The sequence below is a fragment of the Xiphophorus couchianus genome, chromosome 5, assembly GCF_001444195.1.
Source record: "Xiphophorus couchianus chromosome 5, X_couchianus-1.0, whole genome shotgun sequence".
Lineage (NCBI taxonomy): Eukaryota > Metazoa > Chordata > Actinopteri > Cyprinodontiformes > Poeciliidae > Xiphophorus > Xiphophorus couchianus.
Window position 1 is genome coordinate 7,834,697 of NC_040232.1, and position 23,918 is coordinate 7,858,614.

Here is a 23,918-nt window from a genome sequence, read left to right on the forward strand (position 1 = left end):
ACCGATATTGTATATATTTCTCCACTGTTTTGATACTTTTGGAAAGAAAATGACTGGAAACAAATGGCAACAAGATGAAAACACATATAGTGTTTTTTTATATCGGCCTGGTTTTATTTACCAGATATGTTAAAAAGTGACTATTATCAGATGATACTAATGTCAGTGCTGATTTATTGTGCATATTTAGAAGAAACTACAAAAAATACTTAAGATTTTGTGCTTTTAGTTCGTTAGATTTACTTAGATCCTGTGTATCTCATTCATACACAGGATGAATGAGATACATCTCATACAACCTGTGAATAAAATTCACAGGATGGAAAATTCTTGTCGTATTTACAGAGAGTTGGGTAGTAACTAGTTACATTTACTCAATTATTTTTACTTGAGTAACTTTTTATGTACTTTTAGGAGTATTTTCACTATGCTGTACTGTTTTACTTTCACTTGAATAATTTTATTATGAAGTATTGCTACTCTTACTGGAGTAAAATTTCTGGATTTTCTAACCAATGAATGAAAAACAAAAATGTTTTAACCAAAATTTCACCAGAGACAGACACACACCTGCAGGTTTTATTAAAGTGTCATGAGTTTTTTTATTGAAAGAAACTGATTTGATTTGCCTGATTTTGTTAGTTTTTGTTGCTTATATGCATTATTATCATTTTGGTTTCCTCTTAACTTTATATTTTGGTCCGTCTGATTATGTAACTTTTAAATATTAAATGATTGATAATTTGATTAGTACTTGAGTAGATGTCTTACCAAATACTTTTTTACTCTTGAGTAATACTTTTGGGTACTTTACCCACCTTCATGTCTGCAAACAATAAGTATTTCAGATTTATAAGACTGTGTAATGAAACAAATCAATTGTACAGAGACAGGCTCTGTAGTTTCTGAGTTTCTTGCTGGGAAAGAGTGAGGAAAATAGAAAATGTTTGCCTCTGGACTTCACAGTAAGCACTTATTCTCAGCAGTTCGCATTTGCCTGCAGTGACCAATTTGTTTCACCTCTCCACAGAAACATTTAGCTGAGCATCAACCCTGAATCTTTTCCCCCCACTACTTGTTCTCTGTACCGTTTATTTATTTCTGTTGCTTTGCTGTTGATGTCTGATGTTTATGGTAGATTAGGGAAATTAACTGACTTTCTCTGCAGTGCCGCCTGCAGGAGTGCTGCTGCTTCTAATGGAAGGGTGAAAGCTAAAAAAATAGGAAGTCTGCAGACATCATCTTGTAAATCTGCGATGTTATCTGAAATACTTATAGTTTGCAGACACAGAGGTGGGTAGAGTACACACCTCTGAAGTATCATTTGGTAAATAATGACACTTTTCATGCAAAGTAGACATTTTTAATGAACTTGTAATGCAACTTTGCAATAAAAGTGTCATTATTTACTGAACGATACTTCATGACAACAGTTAAACATTTATGAAGACTAATTCATGTTCATGACAGGTGTTATATCGTGTTTATTTATTTTATATGTCTTTGGTTATTGTCTTTTTTGAAGTACTGTTTTTATTTTTATTGTTTTGCTGCAGCCTTGCCCCTACTTCCTAGAGAAATCTTTCCTATGCGGGACTAATAAATGATCAATTGTCTTTTCTTTTCTTTTCTTTATGAGACATTCCTCAAGTGGAATGTCTCATAAAATCCCAGTAAAATATATTTAAGTATCTAGTTGGATTGTGACTAAATGTGAAAACGTTTAAAAGCGATCTGTAGCTGGAGACCAAATGTTTACTCGGTTATAAACTCATCCTGAAACTTCAGCATTGCTTCCTGCTTTTAGATGAGAAGTGTAATACTGACAGGAGATTTATGTTTATGTGTTCAGGTCATTTGCAAATGCGTGCATTTCTGTATTTACCTTATCTGCAGGACTGACATGTGTCATCACTGACCACACACAGCTGAGGTATTTTCCCAGATGTTGCTGTTTTCTTATGCTGATGCTGGTTTCCCCCCTCTGTGTGTGCAGAACCAGATCTGGGTTATGGACAAACAGCGTCTCTCCCTCTACAAACACAAATTCAGCTGTTTTATTTTTGCTCAGCGTTTGTCTAAATGTGTGTGTTTCTGGAAGGTCACTGTATAATCTTTGACCTTTTCCCATTACTTGGATCCAAAGTAAAACTCACACACCGAGAAGATCAGGAAACGCATGATGAGAACCAATAAGTAACCCAACTTCTTCTTTGGTTAGCTGCTCTAGTCCCAGTGGAGCAGAGGAGGTTTGGTTATGAAGTGAGACATGAAGGAACGAAGGAATGTGAGAAATTTTATAAATTCTACAAGCTAGACATGCAAACTACAGATATAGAGTATTAAGGCCATAATAAGAAAAACAATATGAGAATAAAGTCATAATATTGTGAGAATACTATTATAGATTTACAAGAATAAAGTTATAAATTTAATATAGCAAAAATAAATGCATAATATTAATATAACAAGAATAGTCATAATTTTGCAAGGATAAAGTCATAATATTACGATAATAGAATTATAGTTTAATAAGAATAACGTTATAATATTACGAGAATAAAGTCATAATTTTTATATTTTAAGAATAAAGTTATAATAGAACAATAATAGACTTGTGCAAGAATAAAAGTCTAAATAATACAAGACTAAAGTTGTACTGTTTCAACAATAAAGAGATAATATGATAATTGTTGTATTATTATGACTTTAGTCTCAAATGACTTTCTTTATTTTAATACACAGATATCGTACAGATATCACATAATGGCTACCTCAAGTTTTGAATAATATTTTTGCTTAAGCAAATTGTTAATCTAGTTTAACATTTTAAATAATGCTACATATTGATTTGTAAATAAAGCATTTAATCTGTTTTAAGCCTTTCTATGCATTTTCAAGAGAATTTTTTTAACTGAGGCATTTGTGTAAACAAAGGCAACATTACAGAACTGTTACAGTATTTATTTTTGGTAAAAAAAAAATATTCAGGGCGTTTGTAAGTTATTGGCCTCATTTGGTCCAAAAAGTAATTCTTGCCAAGCCTTACAAAAAGAGAATAGAGATTAATTTCATCAACCAATAAATCCTTTATTTATATATCGCTTTACACGACTAGAAGACCCAAGTGCTTTACAGCGACAAAAAGAATATAAAAGAACATATCAACATGTAAATACAAGAAAAGAAACAGAGCAAAGCAACACAGAGCAAATAAAACCGGAACCAAACCAGGAGAGCACCAGCAGGAGTAATTTAATGCTATTTGGATTAAAGCTGCAACATAAAATGTGGAAAGAGTGAAACGTTGTGAATACCTTCCAGATGCACGCTATCTGTGATTTTTGGGGTGTTATTAGTTTTCTAACATTACCATGAAGGCATCATCTTTGTTTCATAAATCATAAGGTGAAATCTAGTTAAATAAGACCCAATCGGTTATTCAATAAAATCTAGAATTCACCATGGGTGTATTTCATTTCATTTTTTTTACCACCTCAGTTATGTGTTTTGGGAAATCCTGCCATATTTCTGTTGTTTTTATGGCTGTTTTACAACCTGCTCATAAACAGTCTTTCATCATGTTCAGATGTGGCTGAAACTAGCACATTTTGCTGGATGCTGGAGGTGGCTAGTGGCTAAAGATGATGAAAAGATTAAATAAGTGGGAAAGTTTGCCTTTCTCACCCTCCGCTGTGAGGAGGAGGTTATTGAAACAGGAGAGGCCACAGGCTGAGGAAGAAGAGCAGCGATGAACACCGGCTGAATGGATCAGAAGATGAATAGAGGCGATGGCAGAAAAGAGAGTAAATATTATGAGATCACCTACTGTCCAGACGCATTCAAACACGCCCAGCTGTGACTTCTCCGAGTCTCCGTCCAGTAAATATCCTCTGTGTCCCAGCAACAGATATCCTGACAACCAGAAGGAAAAGCATCTTCATTACTCTGTCAGAGAGACGAGGCAAAGCGGTCCAATAATGCAGCGTGGTGCGAAAAAGGCCAAATCTCAAACTCTTCTGCATCCATTAATAACATGAGGGGGCAAAAAAAAATTTGCTTTTAATCTTTTATTAAATTGTAAATATGTTTTGTTTTATTTTCATAAATGCTACTCTTTGTACATGGGCCCTTCTTTTGGAATCATTTCTAAACAAACAAACTTTTTCTTTGAATAAAAATAACCTTAAATCTATAAAGATATAAATAATTACATTTATGTATTTCTAAGAGTGCTGTGTGGGAGATGGAGATGACAATTTTCTCAAGGGAAAATCCCAAAAGTCTAAAAGCTAGCTTGTAACTGGCTAACTAGCTAGGTAGCTAGCGCCTAGCTAGTTAGCTCCTATCTATCTCTCTACAGTAGAGCCTGTTTTACACTTTTTATTTTGTTATTACATGCTGAAGTGTTTATATCTAATTTCTAATAGATGGTCTTGTCTTCTAGAAGCTTCCTGTATCATTTTAAACAGAAATACTTGTTTCTTCTTGTTTGAATAAAAATAACTTTAAATTTTAAATTTCTAAAAGTATATAATTACATTCAATTAAATTTGTCTAAGAGTGCTGTGTGGGAGATGGAGATGACAATGTCCCTGAAGGAAACTCCCAAAGGACTTAATAAAGTTAGCTAGCAACTACCTACCTAGCTAGTAACTGGCCAACTAGTTACTAACACATAACCTGTAGTTGGTAACTAGCTTGGTAGCTAGCGTCTATCTATCTATCTATCTATCTATCTATCTATCTATCTATCTATCTATCTATCTATCTATCTATCTATCTATTTATCTATCTATCTATCTATTTATCTATCTATCTATCTATCTATCTATCTATCTATCTATCTATCTATCTATCTATCTATCTATCTATCTATCTATCTATCTATCTATCTATCTATCTATCTATTACCTCTTTTTACACTTTTCATATTTTATTCTTATATATTAAAGTGCTTATTATGTCCAATTCCACCAAACTGGATTAGTGCTAATAAAGTACCACAAAAATTAAGACAGGAGTTTTTAAAACACAGATTTTCTCTGTTTCTTTTCTCGTTTCTTCTTAAACCAGACTCGTATTTAATTCCATCCAACTACAGGTTATGTGAAATATGACGCTGAACCATCTGCCCATGTGAAATTTATATTTCCACAACCTGCAACACTCACCACCACGCCCTATAAGTCGCTCTCTCCTGGTCGCAGACATCTTGCCACTCTGTATATCTGTCATCACCTCCTCTGGTTGCTTTATGTTCCTGACCCTACTGAACTTTAAGTGCCAGGAGAGGGAGTCCTGTTCATTTATGACTTACGTTAAGCTTTATCTCTCATCTGTTTTTAAATAAATTCCTATTAATAAACTGTTTCTAGAAGGTTTAATATCAAATAATTATTAAAAAACTCAAACTGGTTTAGTGTGACAGCTAAACACTGTTGCCATAAAAATAAAATTATATTATTGTTCAAACAAGAAAATAAAAGTCCAGTAATCATCAAGAAAAAGAGCAATAAAAAAGTATTTTGCATCAACACAGTCTGGGTTTCAATTTGATACAAAAATAAAGAGAATGCATTTATATATAAATATTTAGAATAGCAACAATTGTAAGTTAGTGTTAGTTCACCTATAATATTAGAAAATTATTACTACAAGTGAAATAATCTGCGAGTTATTTCACTTGGCAAATGATTTTCAGATTTATGTGCCTTAAAAATAAAATTACATTATAGTAATTCAATTTGTTCATTCATTGTAACAACGAAAATGAACCGTCATAACAATTTGTTGTATGAATATATATGCAATTTTAAAGAGCTATGCTAGTTTTTATCGCAGACTCAAAGTCCAAATCACATAAAACAACAATCAATAAAATAATAATAAAAAGATTTAATTAAATAAAAACTACATAAAAAATACCATTCAGACAACTTTATTTTATTCATAACTTTATTTACCATATGGAATTACTTACTAACACAAGCTCCTACATGTTAAAAGTTACTTAGAAGTTAGTTTTCTTATTTTAAGTGTACTAAAATATTTCCACTAGACAGAAACCAGATCAAAAACACTTGCTAAGATTTTGTGTTTTTGCAGTGTTCCTCACATTTATACCTATGTAACCCATAATTTTAATTGGCAGTTGTTTGGATAGATTGTCACTGGTGTACATTGATGACTTCAAACAAGTCCAGAGATTAAAATCAGAAACAATTATTGACTCTGCTGGTTCTGTGTTTCAGGGATTTGAGTGAAAATGCCATCCAGGCCATCCCAAGGCGAGCGTTCAGAGGAGCCACAGACATCAAAAACCTGTAAGCTAAAATTCTGTCTTGTGTTATTTCACAAAAAAAAGGGATGAGCATTTCTGATGCTGCTTTTATTTCCAGTCAGCTGGATAAAAACCACATCACCTGTATTGAGGAGGGAGCGTTCAGAGCTCTGAGATCCTTGGAAGTGCTGTACGTATCTAAAAGCTGACGTAGTCCTGGGAGTTTTTAATGTTACCGTTTTAAAACACTAAATCTTACCAAGTATTTTTGTCTGGTTTCTAGTGCAAATCTATTAGTACACTTGAAATAAGACAAAACTGACTTTTCAGCAAGATATATGAGTGTGTTTTAAAATTGGTGGCAAATTATTTTACTTATAACATGAGAAAAATGTCTTGTTTTAAGTGAAATAATCTGTAAGTGGAACTAGAACTTTATCAATATTAAGGAATTATGGTTACTTTTTTTAAGACAATAATTCCTCAACATTGATGAAAACGTTTTAGTTCCGTTGACAAATTATTTCACTCATAACAAGATAGTTTCCCATGTTACAAGTGAAATAATCTGGCCATGGAACTACAACTTTTTCATCAATATTCATGAATTATTGACTTAAAAAAGCGCCTATATCTTGTTGAAAAGTTACTTGTAAGTTAGCTTTGTCTTATTTCAAGTGTACTAAGACACTTGCACTAGAAGAAAACCAAAAATACTTTGTAAGGTTTTGTGTTTTTGCAGTGTAACGTTTATTTGACTTATTCTTTCATTGTTCACTTCAAAAACAAAGATTTTAATGTCTAGTTTTTAGTTCAAATTTCTTAGTAAACTTGAAATGAGACGAAACAAAGTTATTAGTAATTTTTCAGAAAGACAAAGGAGCTTATTTAAAGTCAATAATTCCTTAATATTGATGAAAAAGTTTTAGTTCCGTTGACAAATTATTTTAAGACAGTTTTCCATGTTACAAGTGATATAATCTGCCAGTGGAATCAATTTTAAGGATTTATTGACTTTAAACAAGCTCCTTTGTTTTTCTGAAATGTTTTAAGTTAGATTTGTCTCATTACACTTGTACTGAGATATTTACAACTAAAAACTATATTAAAAATATTTGGTAGATTTGCTGTTTTTGCAGTGTTGTAGTATTAAATCAGATCACAACGGTATATCTTCTATTATTAATTGTTTTCTCAAACTTCCAGTATTGTTTCCTCGTGTTTCTCTTCCTCCTCCTTTGTTTTCGCACGTCCTCTGACCTTGTCTTTGTTTCTAACTTTATTTGTCCCCTCCAGCACACTGAACAACAACAACATCAGCAGCATCCCAGTCTCCAGTTTCAACCACATGCCGAAACTGCGAACCTTGTAAGTACAACGCTCGCCTCCTGCATGTTGTTACCTGGGAATCATTCGGCCATTTTCTCCCTTTCTCTGCTTCCCCCCACCAGCCGGCTCCACTCTAACGCTCTGCGCTGTGATTGTCACCTGGCCTGGCTGTCGCCATGGCTACGGCAGCGGTCTGCGCTGGGCCTCTACACGCAGTGCAGTTCCCCTCCGGCTCTGCGGGGGCTCAACCTCGCAGAGCTGCGCAAGAGTGACTTTGCCTGCTCAGGTGCAGAGTTGGTTACATTTACTCAGTTATATTTACACTGCAAAAACAGAAAAACTTACCAAGTATTTTTGGTCCAGTTTCTAGTGCAAATATCTTAAAATAACTGACAAGTAAGTTCTCAAAAAGATATATGAGCTTGATTTTAGTAAAAAAAAAAAAAGCCTTAATATTGATGAAAAAGTTCTAGTTTCACTGGCAGATTATTTCACTAAAAACATGGGAGTAATGTCTTGTTATAAGTGAAATAATCTACCAGTGGACTAGAACGTTTTCATCAATATTAAGAAATTATTGACCTAAAACACAAGCTCATATGTCTTGCTGAGAATTTATTTGTAAGTTAATTTTGTCTTATTTCAAGTGTATTACAATATTTTCATTATAAACTAGACCAAACTACTTGGTAAGATTTTGTGTTTTTGCAGTGATATTTGAGTAACTTCTGGGAAAAATTTACTTTTAGGAGTATTTTTACTATGTTGTACTTTTTACTTTTACTTGAGTAATTTTATTATGAAATATTTCTACTCTTACTTGAGTAAAATTGAATGAAAAACAAACGTTTTAACCAGAGATTCACCAGACACAGACACACACCTGCGGTTTTTGTTAGTTTTTTATTGAAAGAAACTGATTTGGAAAAAAAAAACATTCTTTTGTCTTATTTGGTTATTTTTTGCTACTTATATGAATTATTGTCATTTTGGTTGTTAAAATTCCAAAATTTCCACTTAATTTTAAATTTTGGTCTGCCTGATTATATAATTTTTAAATATTAAATGATTGATAATTTGATCAGTTACTCAGAACTTGAGTAGACATTTTACCAAACACTCTTTTACTCTTACTTCTTGGTATTTTTTACTTTTCCTTGAATTAAAATATGTTGAAGTAGTGCTACTCTTAATTTAGTACAATTTTTGGGAACTCTACTCACCTCTGTTCAGGTGGCATGTCAGGTGTTGTTGCATAGAAATGCAGATAATAGATCTGATTTTAGCACCGTTCCCTCTGATCCTCCTGTTAGGCCACAGCGGCAGCGCCTTCGTTCAGCCGTGCAGTTTGGCGTCCGGTTCTTGTCCTCCAATGTGTTCCTGTAGCAACAACATTGTGAACTGCAGAGGAAGGGGCCTCACCGCCATACCTGCCCACCTGCCGGAGGCCATGACAGAGATGTAAGTAGTTTAATCTACTGTGCCATACATCTTTGATCAATTAGAAATAGAAAGAAAGCAAAATGTCTTATTTTAACTGTACTAAAATATTAGCACTAAAAACTAGATCAAAAATATTCGAGATGATTTTGTTTCTGCATACTTTAGATATCTTGAAAAAGATATAAAAGTATGCTAATCACCTTATTCTAATATAAAATGTTTTGGATTTTGATACTAAAAGTGAATCAAGTAATGTGTAAATAAAAAGCAACAAATCTTTGCGTCTCATTCTGTCTTTTATTTTTCCTGTAGTCGTCTGGAGCAGAATGGCATCAAGTCAGTTCCTCCTGGTGCGTTCACTTCCTACAAGAAGCTCCACCGCATGTGAGTTACAACCTCACATTGTTATCACCAAGTCAGTCCTTTGTTTTGCCTTCATACAGGTTACTGCAGCTAAGCTAATCTGTTCTCTTTAGTTCAAAATTTAAAGAAGACATTACTTGATGTCAGACATTTATTTTACTGACACAAACATTATGTTGCACTGACCCTGGGCTGACCTTTGCAAATCTTTTGTGTATTTTTCTGCTCCATTTTGTTTCAGTGTCTATTCAAATAGTAAAGTGTGATATTCATAAACTCAACACTGCAAAAATACAAAATCTTACCAAGTATTTTATGTCTAGTTTCTAATACAAATATCTTATTATACTTGAAATAAGACAAAACTAACTTACAAGCAACTTTTCAGCAAGATATATAATAGCTTTTTTAAAAAAATAGTTCCTCAATGTTGATGAAAAAGTGTTAGTTCCATTGTAAGATTAATTCACATTTTCCCATAAGTGAAATAATCATCCAATGGAGCTAGCACTTTTTCATCAATATTAAGGAATGATTGATTTTAAAAAAGCTCCTATATGTTGCTGAAAAATTACTTGTAAGTTAGCTTTGTCTTACTCCGAATGTACTAAGATATTGGCACTAGAAAATAAACCAAAAATGCTTTGTAATATTTTGTGTTTTTGCCGTGAAACCACAAGTTGGGCACCACTAACAAAAGCATCACTGCGGTAACTTTAAAGCGCAAATAATTGTTGTTGGGCAATAGCCAGCTGCGGCCTAAAACTAATTCACATTAGTTCTGCACTACACCATCGTGGTATTTAGTGGAAGCTAATGCTAACGTGGTGAATCAGCCATGTTGATACTCAATGGCACAACATGGTGACATAGTGTGGTGAATTTCATTTTAGATGTGCAGGAAGGATTTACAGTACTCTGCATGTTTTATGTTACAATTCAGTTCCAAAATATTCTGCAGTGTTGCTTTCAGCTTAGAGGAGTATAAAGGCAACTAGATTATTGGCTGCATATGTTTATATTGTAGGAGAGTTTCTGAGTTTGTAGGTTTCCAGACAGGCGGGAAGAGAAATATGAGTTGAGCTGAATGTTTAAAATATCAGAATGTGGTGGTGAAGATCAAGCTGGAGATTCAAGTAAATAAAAGACTGAAGCTTTGAATCGAAGGAAGGAGAATGAATGTATTTTCCATTTACATCTGTGATGAATATTTAGTTTCTGATCTGTTTCCTTCACAGAGACCTGAGCAACAATCAGATATCTGAGATTGCTCCTGATGCATTTCACGGCCTCCGAGCGCTCAATTCGCTGTGAGTTTTCTTTGCTTCCTCTCACAATTTATTTATTTTTTGACATTTGTTATTTTTCCTTCCACTGAGAGTATATAACAAACATATATATGTATAGGCTGTTACAGTGACAGATTATAGAGGAGTAAATATGAGAATGTAACGTCACAAATCAGCAGGCTCTGCAACCCAGTGAAGCCCAGCCTGATACCTAGCAACCGTTACCTAGCAACCCAGGCAGAGCTCCAGCAGGGTTTGGTCAGCAGGTTTTACCTCTGTATGCGATTAACAATGGCTACTGGAAAAGACAAGTTAACTTACCATCCAGAAACCACTTGCAACCATAGCTACTGTAAATTACCATAAATCTAATTTATGGTAAAATACCAGCAGCTCTGGTTGCCAGAATTTTAGCATATTTATATGGTAAAATCTGGATAAATACAGATTTTGCCATATAAAATCTGTGATTATCTGAATTTTATATGGCAAAATATAAAATGGCATTTAAAATCTGTATTATTTTATATGGTATGAAATAATTTTACGGATATATTTTACTGTATATGGTTAAATATATCAGTGTATTTTGCCATATACAGATCTTACAATACAGATTATACGGTAAAGTTTTAGCGTAAATTACCATAAATCTAATTTACAGTAAAATACCGGCAGCTGTGTTTGCCAGAATTTTTCCGTATTTTTGCCACATTTATACGGTAAACGTCAGTAATAGCTACCAGTACTTTACCATAAATTTGAGACGTTTTTTAATTTTTTTTAAAGTGCAGGTATATGTGGAACCAGCCAGGTTATTCATATTGTTATTTGTACAAGCAATATCTTCTTAGCAAATCAGAATCAAGAAGGTTAAAACAAATAATGTTGACTGTTTGCATTTGCGGATGTGTGTATATAAGATAAATTAATGTAGGATCTACACTAAGATCCCCCACTCCACTGTAATTTAGCACCACAGAAGTCTGGTAACAAATCATTCGTTAGATTCAGGTGTGTTTGTGAAGGAATACATCTAAAAGTTGCAGGATAACTGAAGTCAGATGCCCAGTTGTTTCATAGCCCTTTGTTCTGGCTTCTTTTATGGCTTTTTTTTTGTAAACATGTATCTGTGCAATAAAGTGTGTGGTTTTATCAAAATAATGCATCAGTAACAGGCAGTAAAAGCATTCGGGGTGATCCTGCTGTTTCTTTTCTGCAGCGTTTTGTATGGGAATAAAATCACTGAGCTGCCCAGCGGAGTATTTGATGGCTTGGTTTCTCTGGAGCTGCTGTAAGTCTGAAAAACTCACATTTATTTTTGTTAAAACTGGGATGACGTCTAAGTTTTGCATCATAAGTTAATTTTATGTTAATTAGATTTTCTGGCTTAGTAGAAGCAACTTTTATTCAAAATGTTGAACATGAAACATGTCTTTGTATGTTTTTATTTCAAGCTATTAAGCGTAAATCAGTTTCAAATGATGAAGTATTAGGGCCACACACACAAAAAAAGAGAATATAGTCATAATATTACAAGAATAAAGTCAAAATAACACAACCACAACTTTGTAGTATTATGAAAAGAAAGTTGTAAAATTACAATTTTATTTTTGTAATTTTATGACTTTATTCTTATACAACTCTATTTTTGTAATATGACTTTTATTGTACAACTTTACTCTCTAAATATTATGACTTTAGAGTTATAATTTTATGACTTTGTTCTTGTAATTTATTTTCTTTGTTTTTTATTTCTCTTTAGTGTGGCCCGAATACTTTGTCATAGTTTCCATAGCTTAACATTACTTCTAAAAACTAATGCCATAAAGTAGTGGTGACTTGTAATGTTTTATGTATTTTTAATGCATTTAAAGTGTTTATTTTCATTATGGCTTCATCTTTGTTTGAGGAATAAGAAAATGGAAGAATTGGTCCAAGAAAACATGCCAGTAATGCCCCCCTCTGGACAGTTGTGGTGATTTTGTGGGGTACAAAATACCTTAGGGATTCCCAAAAGGTGCCACAAGAAGTTGACAATTTAGGCTTACAAACATCCTGTCTTTGTGAAAAAAGAAGAAAAAAATATTTCTGTTTGAAACCAACACTTGTCAGGTACAACAGCATATTAAGGTCATTATATGTAGAAAAAAGGGGTACATTTCGGCCAAAATACTCAGAAATGTTTAGGGTCATCTCAGAATTTTTTCCAGAAAAGATAAAAATTTGTACGTTTGAAAAATTTTAAATTTGCTAGAAAAAAATCAAAAATTTGGAGACTATTTTATGAAATTTTCTTAAAAAGAAAAAAAAAACATGGACATTTCTGAGTTTCAAAAGTTGAAAATATTTGACCTTTGAACATTTTCTGAGTTTTGGTGGAAATGTACTCCTCCTTTTTTCCTATCTACAGTTCCCCTGATATGCCATGGGAGTCAGGTGATGATGTCAGTGAACCTGTGATTTATTCTTTTCTGATCCTGGTTTATTAACATCCTACAGATTGCTGAATGCAAATAAAATCCACTGTATACGTGCCGCAGCGTTCAAAGACCTGGAAAACCTGGCTCTTCTTTCTCTGTACGACAATAAGATCCAAAGTCTGGCTATGGGAACCTTTAGCTCACTGCACAGCATCCAGACACTGTGAGTAAAGAAATAAGCATCTTTCTGTTTGGGCTTTAGATTATTTAGTTGTAAACGCAGCGGATGGGCGCAGGAAGAGCTGGAACACGCGGCGGCCTTTCAACTCTCACTGGTTACCATGGTCACCCGCTGCTGTTTTAGCATTAGCTAGCATATTGTTCGCATACTACAAATGTTTATCGCAGTGTTATTTTTAGTTATTTTACCAAAAAATAATTTTTTTGGTTAAATAACCAAAAAAATTGGTTGGTTATTTATTGGCATTAATTATAGGTGAATCGATAAATGACGAGAGAAAATGGCCAAAACTAAATGATATTAGCTGTTCACGGTAAGATCATCTCTCAATGATATACTTGGAGTCCTTCTAAATAAGACGAACATATATGGTGAGCAATAAGGGCGTCAGAATAGGACAAATAAAATGCAATAATTAGAGGGAATATGAGGATGTAGCTGCTTCCATCAAGGCAAGTGACAAACTAAGCCTTCGGAAATTAAAAATGCAGCGGGTTGAACGGGAGGCAGTGCAAGATGTGCTAAAAATAAAATCTCTGACAAGAAGAAGAGAGGTGATCTGCGCTGGCTGCGAGTTGTGAATTATTTTATTAGCCTAACTGTAAATAGTTAAAACGTTATAATAACGTATTCTTGCCTGCGTTCTGAAGGAGACATGCGCAGTAGATTGGCTGCTGACGCAACGTGACGTCGAGTTCGATCTGGTCGGGAGACGGCCGAGTCGCCATGGCGACCACCGAATGGGGAAGATCCAGAAGCGAAGCTAGCGTTTTGAACCAAAAACAAGTTGCCGTTTTGTGATGTCTTCTCAGCCACCTGGCCCAGAACCCGTTTGTTTGTGACTGTCATGTGAAGTGGCTGGCGGACTTCCTGGGTTCAAACCCCATCGAGACCAGCGGGGCTCGCTGCGCCAGCCCTCGTCGGCTCGCCAACAAGCGCATCGCTCAGATCAAGAGCCACAAGTTCAGATGCTCCGGTAAGTTAATATTTTACCGGTCATTTAGTCGATAATGATCTTTTGAAAGTAGAAACAGAAGTGGGCAGAGTACCTAAAAAATTATACTCGAGTGAGAGTAGCACTACTTCAACATATTTTTACTCAAGTAAAAGTAAAAAAGTAGTTGTCTAAGAAAATACTCGAGTAAAAAAAGTATTTGGTAATAAGCCTACTCAAGGACTGAGTAACTGATTAAATTAATAATTTAATATTTAAAAAATGACACAATCAGACGGAACAAAATATAAAGTTAAAAGGACGTTTTGGCGTTTTTTGGACGAAAATGACAATAATTGATATAAATAACAAAAAATAACAAAATCAGGCTAAATACATTTTTTTGGGTCCAAATCAGTTTTGTTCAATTAAAAACTTATGAAACTTTAACAAAATCTGCAAGTGTGTGCCTTTTTGTTTTTGGTTAAAACATGTTTGTTTGTCATTCAGAAATTATACTAAAGTAAGAGAAACGATAAGTCAATGCATTTTTACGCAAGTAAAAGCAAAGAGTAGATATCCAAGATATTATCCAAAGAGTCAAAACGTATTTGGTAAAAAAAATCTACTTAAATGCTGAGTAAATTATCAATCATTTAATATTTAAAAACTACATAATCAGACTAACCAAAATATTAAGTTAGTAAAAACTTTATTTTAGAGACCAAAATTACAATAATTCATATAGGGAACAATAAATAACAAAACCAGGCAAAAATAATTTTCTTCAAAATCAGTTTCTTTCAATAAAAACTTATGAAACTTTAACAAAACTACAGGTGTGTCTCTGTATCTGGTGAATTTTTGGTTAAAACATGTTTGTTCTTCATCAGGGGGTAGAAAATCCATCAATTTTACTCAGGTAAGAGTAGAAATACTTCATAATAAAATTACTCAAGTAAAAGGAAAGAGTAGCGTAGTAAAAATACTCCTAAAAGCAAATTTCTCAAAAAATTTACTAAAGTAAATGTATCTAGTTACTACTCTGAGTATAAAAAATTTAGTCTTCACTGTGGAAACAAACGAGCTCAGTTTGTAGTCGGTAAACGATCCCTGGACTGTTTCCATTTCCCACACTGGGCCTGCAGTCGGCATGCAGCCAGAGAGGGAAGCTAGTAGCGCTATGGATGCTAAGATCAAACCATGCAGGCCAGTCACACCTTTACTTTAAAAATAGATTTTCTGCTGCTGGCTCACTCTTGATGACTCTGTTGCTTTTTCAAAGCATATTTATTGATCGACATATTTCTTTTTGATTGTTTTTCTTTACAGCCAAGGAGCAGTACCACATCCCAGGTGAATATGTTTTTTATTTAGCTTTAATTTTGCAGTCACAGAAACAACAGGAGACATTTGCATCCTGTTGTTTGCACCCAGGCACTGAAGACCGACGTCTGAGCTATGAGTGTAACAGTAAGCCTGTATGTCCTGCTAAATGTCGCTGTGAGGCCAATGTGGTGGACTGCTCCAATCTGCGCCTCACCAAGTTCCCAGAGCACCTGCCGCCCTCCACCGAAGAGCTGTGAGAAACACTCGTGTGCAAAATTACTCAGATACTATGTCCTGTCGCAATAACTTTTAGGTTCAACCTCCACACTGAAAGGCGACCTATCATGCAAATGAACCTTTTTGCACATTTTTGTACTTCCGTTTGGGTCTCAGCCCAGCTTATTTTTGGCAATAAAAATCTTAAATTGTGGAGACATGTCAGATAAAGATAAAAATAAATTTTAAGTGTTTGGTAAAAATGACCACATTTGCATAGGAATGTGAAATAATGTAAAACCATCTTGAGCACAAATGGATCTTCTAAATGGACAGTACACCACCAAATTAGTCATAACATTATTTAACTTATGAATTTGAAGAAAGTTTTAAACTTTCTGTAAGACATCTAATTCACTATTCTTCATTAATAAAGAAAACTGATAAAAACAGGAAAAGTTTAGCCTGATTTCATAAGACAGTGAGAAAAAAATCCTTGATTTTCACACATTACAGCTGCATTAAGAGACATTTGTGGATTGATGCAGGTCCAAACATCTGAATCGGCCTTTATGTTGGAATTGATATTAATGAATTCTTCTGTTCATGACGTTGTTGGTTTATATCTCCTATAATTTCTCCAGGCGTCTTAACAACAATGACCTGTCCATGCTAGAGGCCACCGGCGCCTTCAAGGGTCTTTCTCATCTAAAGAAAATGTAAGTTTCCTTCAAAAATTACCCAAAATAAAGTGAAAAACCTAATGCTTCATCACATCAATGAACTCAGTTTCATGTTTGATCACACTTTGCTACAAATCTAAGAAACAGTGACCCAGAACAAATTAGTTTTATGCAAGAGTGTCCTGCACAATTTAAAGATGATACAAATTGTCTCATAAGTGGATATGGAGACTTTTCATTTGTAAGCAGGGTAAAAATTGTTACGTACATAAAAACATTTTATACAGGAAAATGTAAAGTACAACACAAAGTATTCATGTTTTTATAACCAAGTTTTAACAAAAGACTTTTACTGAAAAGCCAACTTTGCTGCACTCAAATCAGCTTTTGTTCTTTCTGAAACTTGACTAAATATAGCAAACATTTGAAACAAAGTGACCCTAATCCTGTTTCTAAAACTGAAAATACATTTATTCATGAGTCCAAAGGAAACTGAAAACTAGATGCCTTTCTTTAGATATAGCAAAAAAAAGCAAAGTATGCTATAGTTTATAGTTCTTTGTAGAAGAAAATAAAAAGTTGTAAATTTCTGTCAAAACATTTTAGAAATTTTGAGACTAATCTCAGAAATTTCCTAGAAAAAAAATCTAAGTTTTAGATTAATATCAGAAATTTTCTACAAAAAACATGAACATTTTTGATTTTCAAATGCCAAAAATGTTCTTTGAAATTTTGTTTTTGAAATTTTTTGGAAAATTTCTTTTGAAAAATGTTTCTAGAAAATTTCTGAGATCACAGAATTTTCAGAGTATTTTGCAGAAATGTCCTCATTTGTTTTCTACCTTCAATGCCCCTAACGCACTGCCGTAAAATTTCTTTTTCAAGTTTTGAATCAACAATAAATATTGAGCTACTTTATTTGGTTGATTTATTTATTTTTTTTGCTTTTTTGTTTTAGTAACCTGAGCAACAACAAGATTTTAGAGATTGAGGACGGTGCGTTTGAGGGCGCCTCGTCAGTGGGGGAACTTCACCTCACAGCCAACCACCTGGAGTCTGTGCGAGGGAGCATGTTTAAAGGCATGGAGGGTCTGCGCATGCTGTGAGTTCAAATATCTGCACCTAGAATACCCTGGCAGAAAAATCCAGTATTTTTATTAGCATTTTAAATGTTGATGCTCAGATAATGTGCTTGTTCATGTAAACCCGCTAAACATCCTATGTGTTGCTAAGTCGTGCTATTAAGTCCTGCATTTTGTACATCAAATAACTAGAGAAGTTAAGATAATCTGATTGTGATATAGACACTTTTCTTTAAGTTTTGTCATGAAAATGAGGAAAACTTGTTTTTTCTTGTTTGTTTTATTCTGTACCAACAGACCAAGTGATGTTTTCGTTGGTTTTTATTCATTATTCAAGTCATTACACAACAGAAAGGGATTCAACATGTTTCAAACAATTTGGACTCAAAGACAAAAAGTTACTTTTAAAGCTGATATAAATTTGTTTACATGTAACAATCAATTTCCATAGTATTTTTAAAATAAATGTAAAGAAATATAACAACAAAAGACCCTTGGTTAAAAAGAAAACTCACTGCATGAAGAACAAATCGAGGACTCAAACAGTATCTTAATGCAAAAATGAATGAAAACAGCAGCTTCCATTAATCAGGTAGCAACTATATGTGTTTAAAATTGATTTCATCATTTTTTTGTCAATTAATGTGGAAAAATTGTTGTTAATGTAACATTTTGATTTACAGACTAAATCCGTCATATGAACAGTAAATAGTATCTCATTTACTGTCTTGTTTATATCAAAATTTATTAAGTTGCAAGGAGGTTTTTTAATTGAATCTTTTAAAACTCTATTCTTACGTGTGTGGATGAAGATTTTGACAATTTTTTAGGCTGGGACATTTGCATAATGCAGCTGCAGCATTTTCCAAAACATGAAAAGTTATGTTGTTGAAAGAACAAGAGTTATAACCTCTGCATGTCCTGCTATTAAACCTGAAATGTTCAAACAGCGCCACCTGGCAGCAGGTTTAATACGACAGTCAGCAGCATTTTCTCTCAGTAAGTTTTGTTGATAAAGTTTATGCGTTAAAAGTGAAAAAGAATCTCTTGTACAATTTTATTCTCGTAATTTATTACATTATTTTTATTTTATTACAACTTTATTCTCTTACAATTTTATTCTTATAAAATGACTCTTTTATCATTTATTAAGACTTTATTCTCGTACGACTTTATTTTTGTACAAGTTTATTCTCATATTTCGATGTTATTCTCATATGACTCTATTCTCGTAATACTACAACTTTATTCTCATTTTGATTTAATCACAACTTTATTTTCATATCATTATGACTTTATTCTCATAATTTTATTTATTTATTTATTTTCTTAGTATGATTCATGTGGACCTACTTTATTTATTTCATTCCCACAGTTTTCCTTCCTGAGATTTTCTTTTACTCTCTTTACAAATATATATTATATTCTCTTCAGCCACATAAAAAGAAAGAACCCAGACAAGTGTAAGACATTGTAAAACCGAAAAGCGTAAAGTAAACTGATACTCATAATTCATCTTTTAGAAAATGATTGTACCAGATATTGGAGTTTAATAGGGAATGTTTGTATTTTTTGGATGGGTGTGTGTGTGTGGGGGTGGGCGCATGTGTGTGTGTGTGTGTGTGTGTGTGTGTGTGTGTGTAGGATGCTGAGGAACAACAGGATCAGCTGCATCCATAACAGCAGCTTCACAGGGCTGACCAACGTCAGGCTGCTCTCCCTCTACGACAACCAGCTCACCACCATCCTGCCTGGAGCCTTCGACACTCTGCCCAACCTCTCCACGCTGTCAGTGACTTTTGGGCATCAAAGTGTGTGTCTCGCCTTGCACATGATTCCCTCCCTCATGGTTTGTCTGCTGTGTGTCAGAAACCTGCTGGCCAACCCCTTCAACTGCGACTGCCACCTGTCCTGGTTCGGAGCGTGGCTCCGGAGCCGCCGGATTGTGACGGGGAACCCTCGGTGCCAGAGCCCGGCTTTTCTGCGAGGCATTCCTCTGCAGGACGTAGCGGCCCCTGATTTCCGCTGCGAAGATGGTAGTTTTTCTTAATACTCGCTGAAGTATGGAGAGAAATGTCGGAGAATACTAGCGAGGAAAACAATTAATTTTTGATTAATTGTTTACTAGATTGAAATGAATTAACTAAGATCAGTGGTGTCCAAACTTTTTGCAAAATGGGCCAGAATACTAAAGTTGAAACAACTCAGGGCTCATCTTGTTTTCCAGCGTGCAACACAAATTATTGTGTTTTGTTTTTATTTGCTCAGCAAGAAATGTAACATATTTTTTAATGAAACAAAGTGGCAAATTTCACTAACCTTTTGGATATTTTTTTGTCTGCAAAATCTTATAATTTATTGCCAGCAACAAAAGAAAAACTTTCTTTAAAAAAAGTTCTTCTACAAATTCAGTTTAATGAATGGATGTGCTCCTGCCTGTTTACTTTTAAATAAAAGTCGCTAGATATTTATATCACCGTTTACTGTAATATTAAAAGTAAAAAGAACAATATTTAGTGTCTAAAACTCAGAAAGAATTAAATTGGTCATGGACATTATAAAGGTGAACAAAAATGTCCACTCTTACAACCAGAGGTGGAATACCCAAAAATTTTACTCAAGTACTGAGTTACTGATCAAATTATCAGTCATTTAGTATTTAAATATTACAACATCAGACAGACCAAAATATAATGTTAACTGGAAATTTTGTTATTTTAAGGACAAAAATTAGAATAATTTATATAAAAGAAAGAAAAGAATTTTTTCCAAATTAGTTTCTTTCAATAAAAACTTATAAAACTTTAACAAAAACTGCAGGTGTGCATCTGTCACTGGTTAATTTTTGGTTAAAACATGTTTGTTTTTCATTCAGTGGGTAGAAAATCCAGAAATTTTACTCAAGTAAGAGTGGAAATACTTCATAATAAAAATACTCAAGTAAAAGTAAACAGTGCAGCGTAGTAAAAATACTCCTAGAAGTATATTTTTTAAAAAAGTTTCTCAAATAAATGTAACTAGTTACAACCCAACCCTGCTTAGGACACATCTTGCTCAGACCTTGTTTTAATTCTGTAGCTTGTCCACCATCCAGCAGAGGGCGCCGCTGATCAACTTCAAGCCGAGCTGTAGATACAGAAACAAAGATGGCGGTGGGCTGTTCTAGATCGAGAAACAGAAACGATCAAAATAGAGTCCAATGTGGGATGCTAACTGCAGTTTAAGTGTTTCTGTTTTGTAAAATAAACACTCGACAATCTCTTTATGTTTCACCTCAGTAGCGCTCATTCAGCTGAGATGCTGCATGACGGATCAACATCAACGTATTACGAAATATTTTGCCCTTCATGATAAGGTTGGGGCTCTTGATAGGGAAAACTCAGGTTTTTAATCATTAGTCGATCGATAAGATCATTCAACATTAGATTAACTCATTAATCGATAGCTTACACCCCTAGCAGATGCAATGTGAATAATTTAAATTGAGTGACACCAAAGTGAAATTGTACTTTGTGTGTCCAGGTTCTGTGCTGGAGGACAGGAGCTGCGTAGCGGGGCCCCAGTGTCCCAGTCAGTGTTCCTGTATGGACACAGTGGTTCGCTGCAGCAACAAACACCTGCAGGCTCTGCCCAGGGGATTACCACGTAACATCACCGAACTGTGAGTAAACACGTTTTAAGACCTCTGGGAAAACAAAGCAAGTGGGAAAATAAGAAATGTCTCAATTGTCTGGTCATTGTTACATCCATGGCTGCTCTTAAAGTTTGATTGGGTGCATTTTAGACCTATAACTTGGTCAATAGTAATAATAATAAAGTTAATAGTGATTTACCAAGCAGAATTTAGTGAAAAGGCTTTGACTTTATAGATTTTATATCTTTATGGGTCAATGTTTAGGAAGGGTTACCGCTATGAGCGATTGATACTGAACATAACCTGCACTCAGTATGATTGTAGTGGCATTACTTATGTGTGATATGTTCACTGACCAGAAAAACAGCTTATTTTTTAAAACTTTCTGCTAGACCAATCATCAGTAAGGGTTGATGAAGAAAATTGTCTGATTTAAGTCCAAACACTATTTTCTGGTGTATTTTCCCGTAATAATAATCCTAAAACCAGCTTCCATAAGTTTGTTAAATTAAATCAATCACTTCACATATTATTGTTCTTCTCTTGTACAGATAATTGGCAGGTTTGAGAACAAAATATATTGAAAAGTTAAAGCGAGAAAAATACATGCAGTACAGTGTTTCATTAGGAGGCTGCAGATGAAAAAGGTTGAGGTGTTTAATTGATTTCAGTAGAAGTTGTAATAGTTATTAACTTGTTAAATTTTACAGTTCCTGATTGAATAATGTTAGTCATTTCTGACATCATTTCTCTCATTGAATCTATGTGAATAGGGTTTTAGCAATATGCAAATGTTTTGAACGGAGTCGGCTGTGCATGAAATTAGAGAATCTGCGTTTTTCAAAACAAGTATTTTCTCTTGTTAGGTACCTGGATGGAAACCAGTTCACCAGCGTTCCTAAAGAGTTAGCCACCTTCAAGTACCTGCAGCTAGTGTAAGAGAAACCTCACTAAACACGGTCTGAATTCACTTTGCCAAAAATAATACTGATTTTTATCCTGCTCTACTGTTTGAACAGTAAAGTGATCTATGTATACAACATTTATGGAGGCACAAACTGAGTAAACAGCAGCTCTTTTTGAAAATATTATATTTTCAATGTAATATGACTTTTATTATTATTATTATTTTAGCATTTCGATGTTTATTGTTTTCTCTCAAAGCATTTTTTCAAGAAGTGTACCTTCAAACTAAAGCAGATCAGTACTCTGAAAATCAAAAGTTTATTCTTAGGATCATTTCCATCCAACATAACAGTAACTTATGTTGGAAGATGTGAACATCCTTCCACAAACATCCACTAGATGGAGCTGTTGGCTGTAGACTCGATTCGATGCAGAGACGTTTCATATTTAGATTATATGACAAACATCCGGAAGAATCCTTTGTGTAATCTGTACAGAGCAAAAATTGGGATAATTTAGATTTTGTTTTGTTTCAGGAGATGCAAGGATTTTCATTTTTTTAAAAAGTAAACCTTTTGTATCTCTTTATGCTTTTCTTTGTGTGTGTTGTTCCAACAAGTTTGTTTTAGACTTGCATGTTGCAGTAATGTGTATTGATCCCTCCTGACCTTTGCCTCCGCAGAGATCTGAGCAACAATAAAATCAACTCGCTGTCCAATGACTCCTTCTCAAATATGAGCCAACTCACAACTCTGTGAGTACACACGCAGTTAAACACAAAGAATTTAGTTCGTTTTATCATTTTTCAAACAGTAAGTTTAGAGAGATTAAAGTCGTAATGTATCCACAATGTTTCTATTAAATTGACTTAAGGTCATTATTTTCTGATGGTCATTCTAAAATACAGAGTTTGTGATTCCTAAGTCAATTTGTAATTACTTATGCTTAGATCTGGGGTGGCCAAAACTACTTGTGGGCCAAGAAAAAAATAAATAAATAAAATAAAATGAAGCAAATAAAGTATTTTAATTTTCTTTGTTGAAAATAAAAGGTGTTCATGATAGATCCAAAACTTGCCAAGATTTTACACACTAATCAAATTCTTTTGGGCTTGATTGAACAACATTTATTCTCCGTTGTGAGAACAGGATTTGAGTCTTCTATTTAGCCAAATTTAATAAATCAAGTAAAAGCTGGATTTGATGAATCAAAGTCAGCTTTTCAGTAAAAGTATCTGCATAAATGTGGTTCTACTCATAAAAGCTTTTCTATAAAAAGACTAATACTTTATGTTGCACTTAACAGTTTCCATTGTAGGAACATTATGTTGTTAATAGTTTTGGCCTGATTAAAAACAACCAGTAATCTGCATCAACCACTTCTGCTGGACTGGACAAAGTTGAATCATGTCAGTTGGGGACCACAAACAATCAGTCACAAATGGCCCGCGGGCCGCACTTTGACCCCCGGGTTAGGTTCATTGTCCATTTGAGAGACCTGTTTATACCTATGCTTTGCAACTTTTATGAAAAATACTTTTTTTTACATGATTGTTGAAACTGTCCCCATGTTGTGACAAGCAGAACCAGGAGGGAGGGCTTAGCGCTGCCAATCGTCCTCATGAATGCGCTGCTAAATGTGCTAATGGCTGAGAAACAACTCAGCGTTCCAGGAAAATCGTTTATCTGCTGTCATAGGTGGCCACGCTAACGAGGTGGGGAAGGGAGTGAGCAATGCACACTCTGCCATGATTGACAGCGCTA

The 23,918-nt window shown here is 34.2% G+C and overlaps 1 protein-coding gene across 2 annotated transcripts in view; it reads left to right on the plus strand.

Annotated features, from left to right (window-relative positions):
- LOC114145604 (slit homolog 1 protein-like) overlaps nt 1-23,918 on the plus strand; it is a 60,856-nt gene that overhangs the window by 19,848 nt on the left and 17,090 nt on the right. Inside the window, exons 5-23 of one of the 2 annotated variants that reach the window (XM_028019248.1) lie at nt 6,255-6,326; nt 6,402-6,473; nt 7,580-7,651; nt 7,735-7,898; nt 8,926-9,073; nt 9,368-9,439; nt 10,657-10,728; nt 11,930-12,001; nt 13,210-13,353; nt 14,184-14,347; nt 15,638-15,661; nt 15,743-15,887; nt 16,495-16,569; nt 17,492-17,635; nt 19,260-19,403; nt 19,485-19,651; nt 21,138-21,276; nt 22,116-22,184; nt 22,838-22,909. In XM_028019248.1, the coding sequence (XP_027875049.1) occupies nt 6,255-6,326; nt 6,402-6,473; nt 7,580-7,651; nt 7,735-7,898; nt 8,926-9,073; nt 9,368-9,439; nt 10,657-10,728; nt 11,930-12,001; nt 13,210-13,353; nt 14,184-14,347; nt 15,638-15,661; nt 15,743-15,887; nt 16,495-16,569; nt 17,492-17,635; nt 19,260-19,403; nt 19,485-19,651; nt 21,138-21,276; nt 22,116-22,184; nt 22,838-22,909 (2,031 nt within the window). Of the gene's footprint in view, nt 1-6,254; nt 6,327-6,401; nt 6,474-7,579; nt 7,652-7,734; nt 7,899-8,925; nt 9,074-9,367; nt 9,440-10,656; nt 10,729-11,929; nt 12,002-13,209; nt 13,354-14,183; nt 14,348-15,637; nt 15,888-16,494; nt 16,570-17,491; nt 17,636-19,259; nt 19,404-19,484; nt 19,652-21,137; nt 21,277-22,115; nt 22,185-22,837; nt 22,910-23,918 lie in introns of both variants that reach the window. The other variant, XM_028019247.1, reaches the window with a different exon arrangement.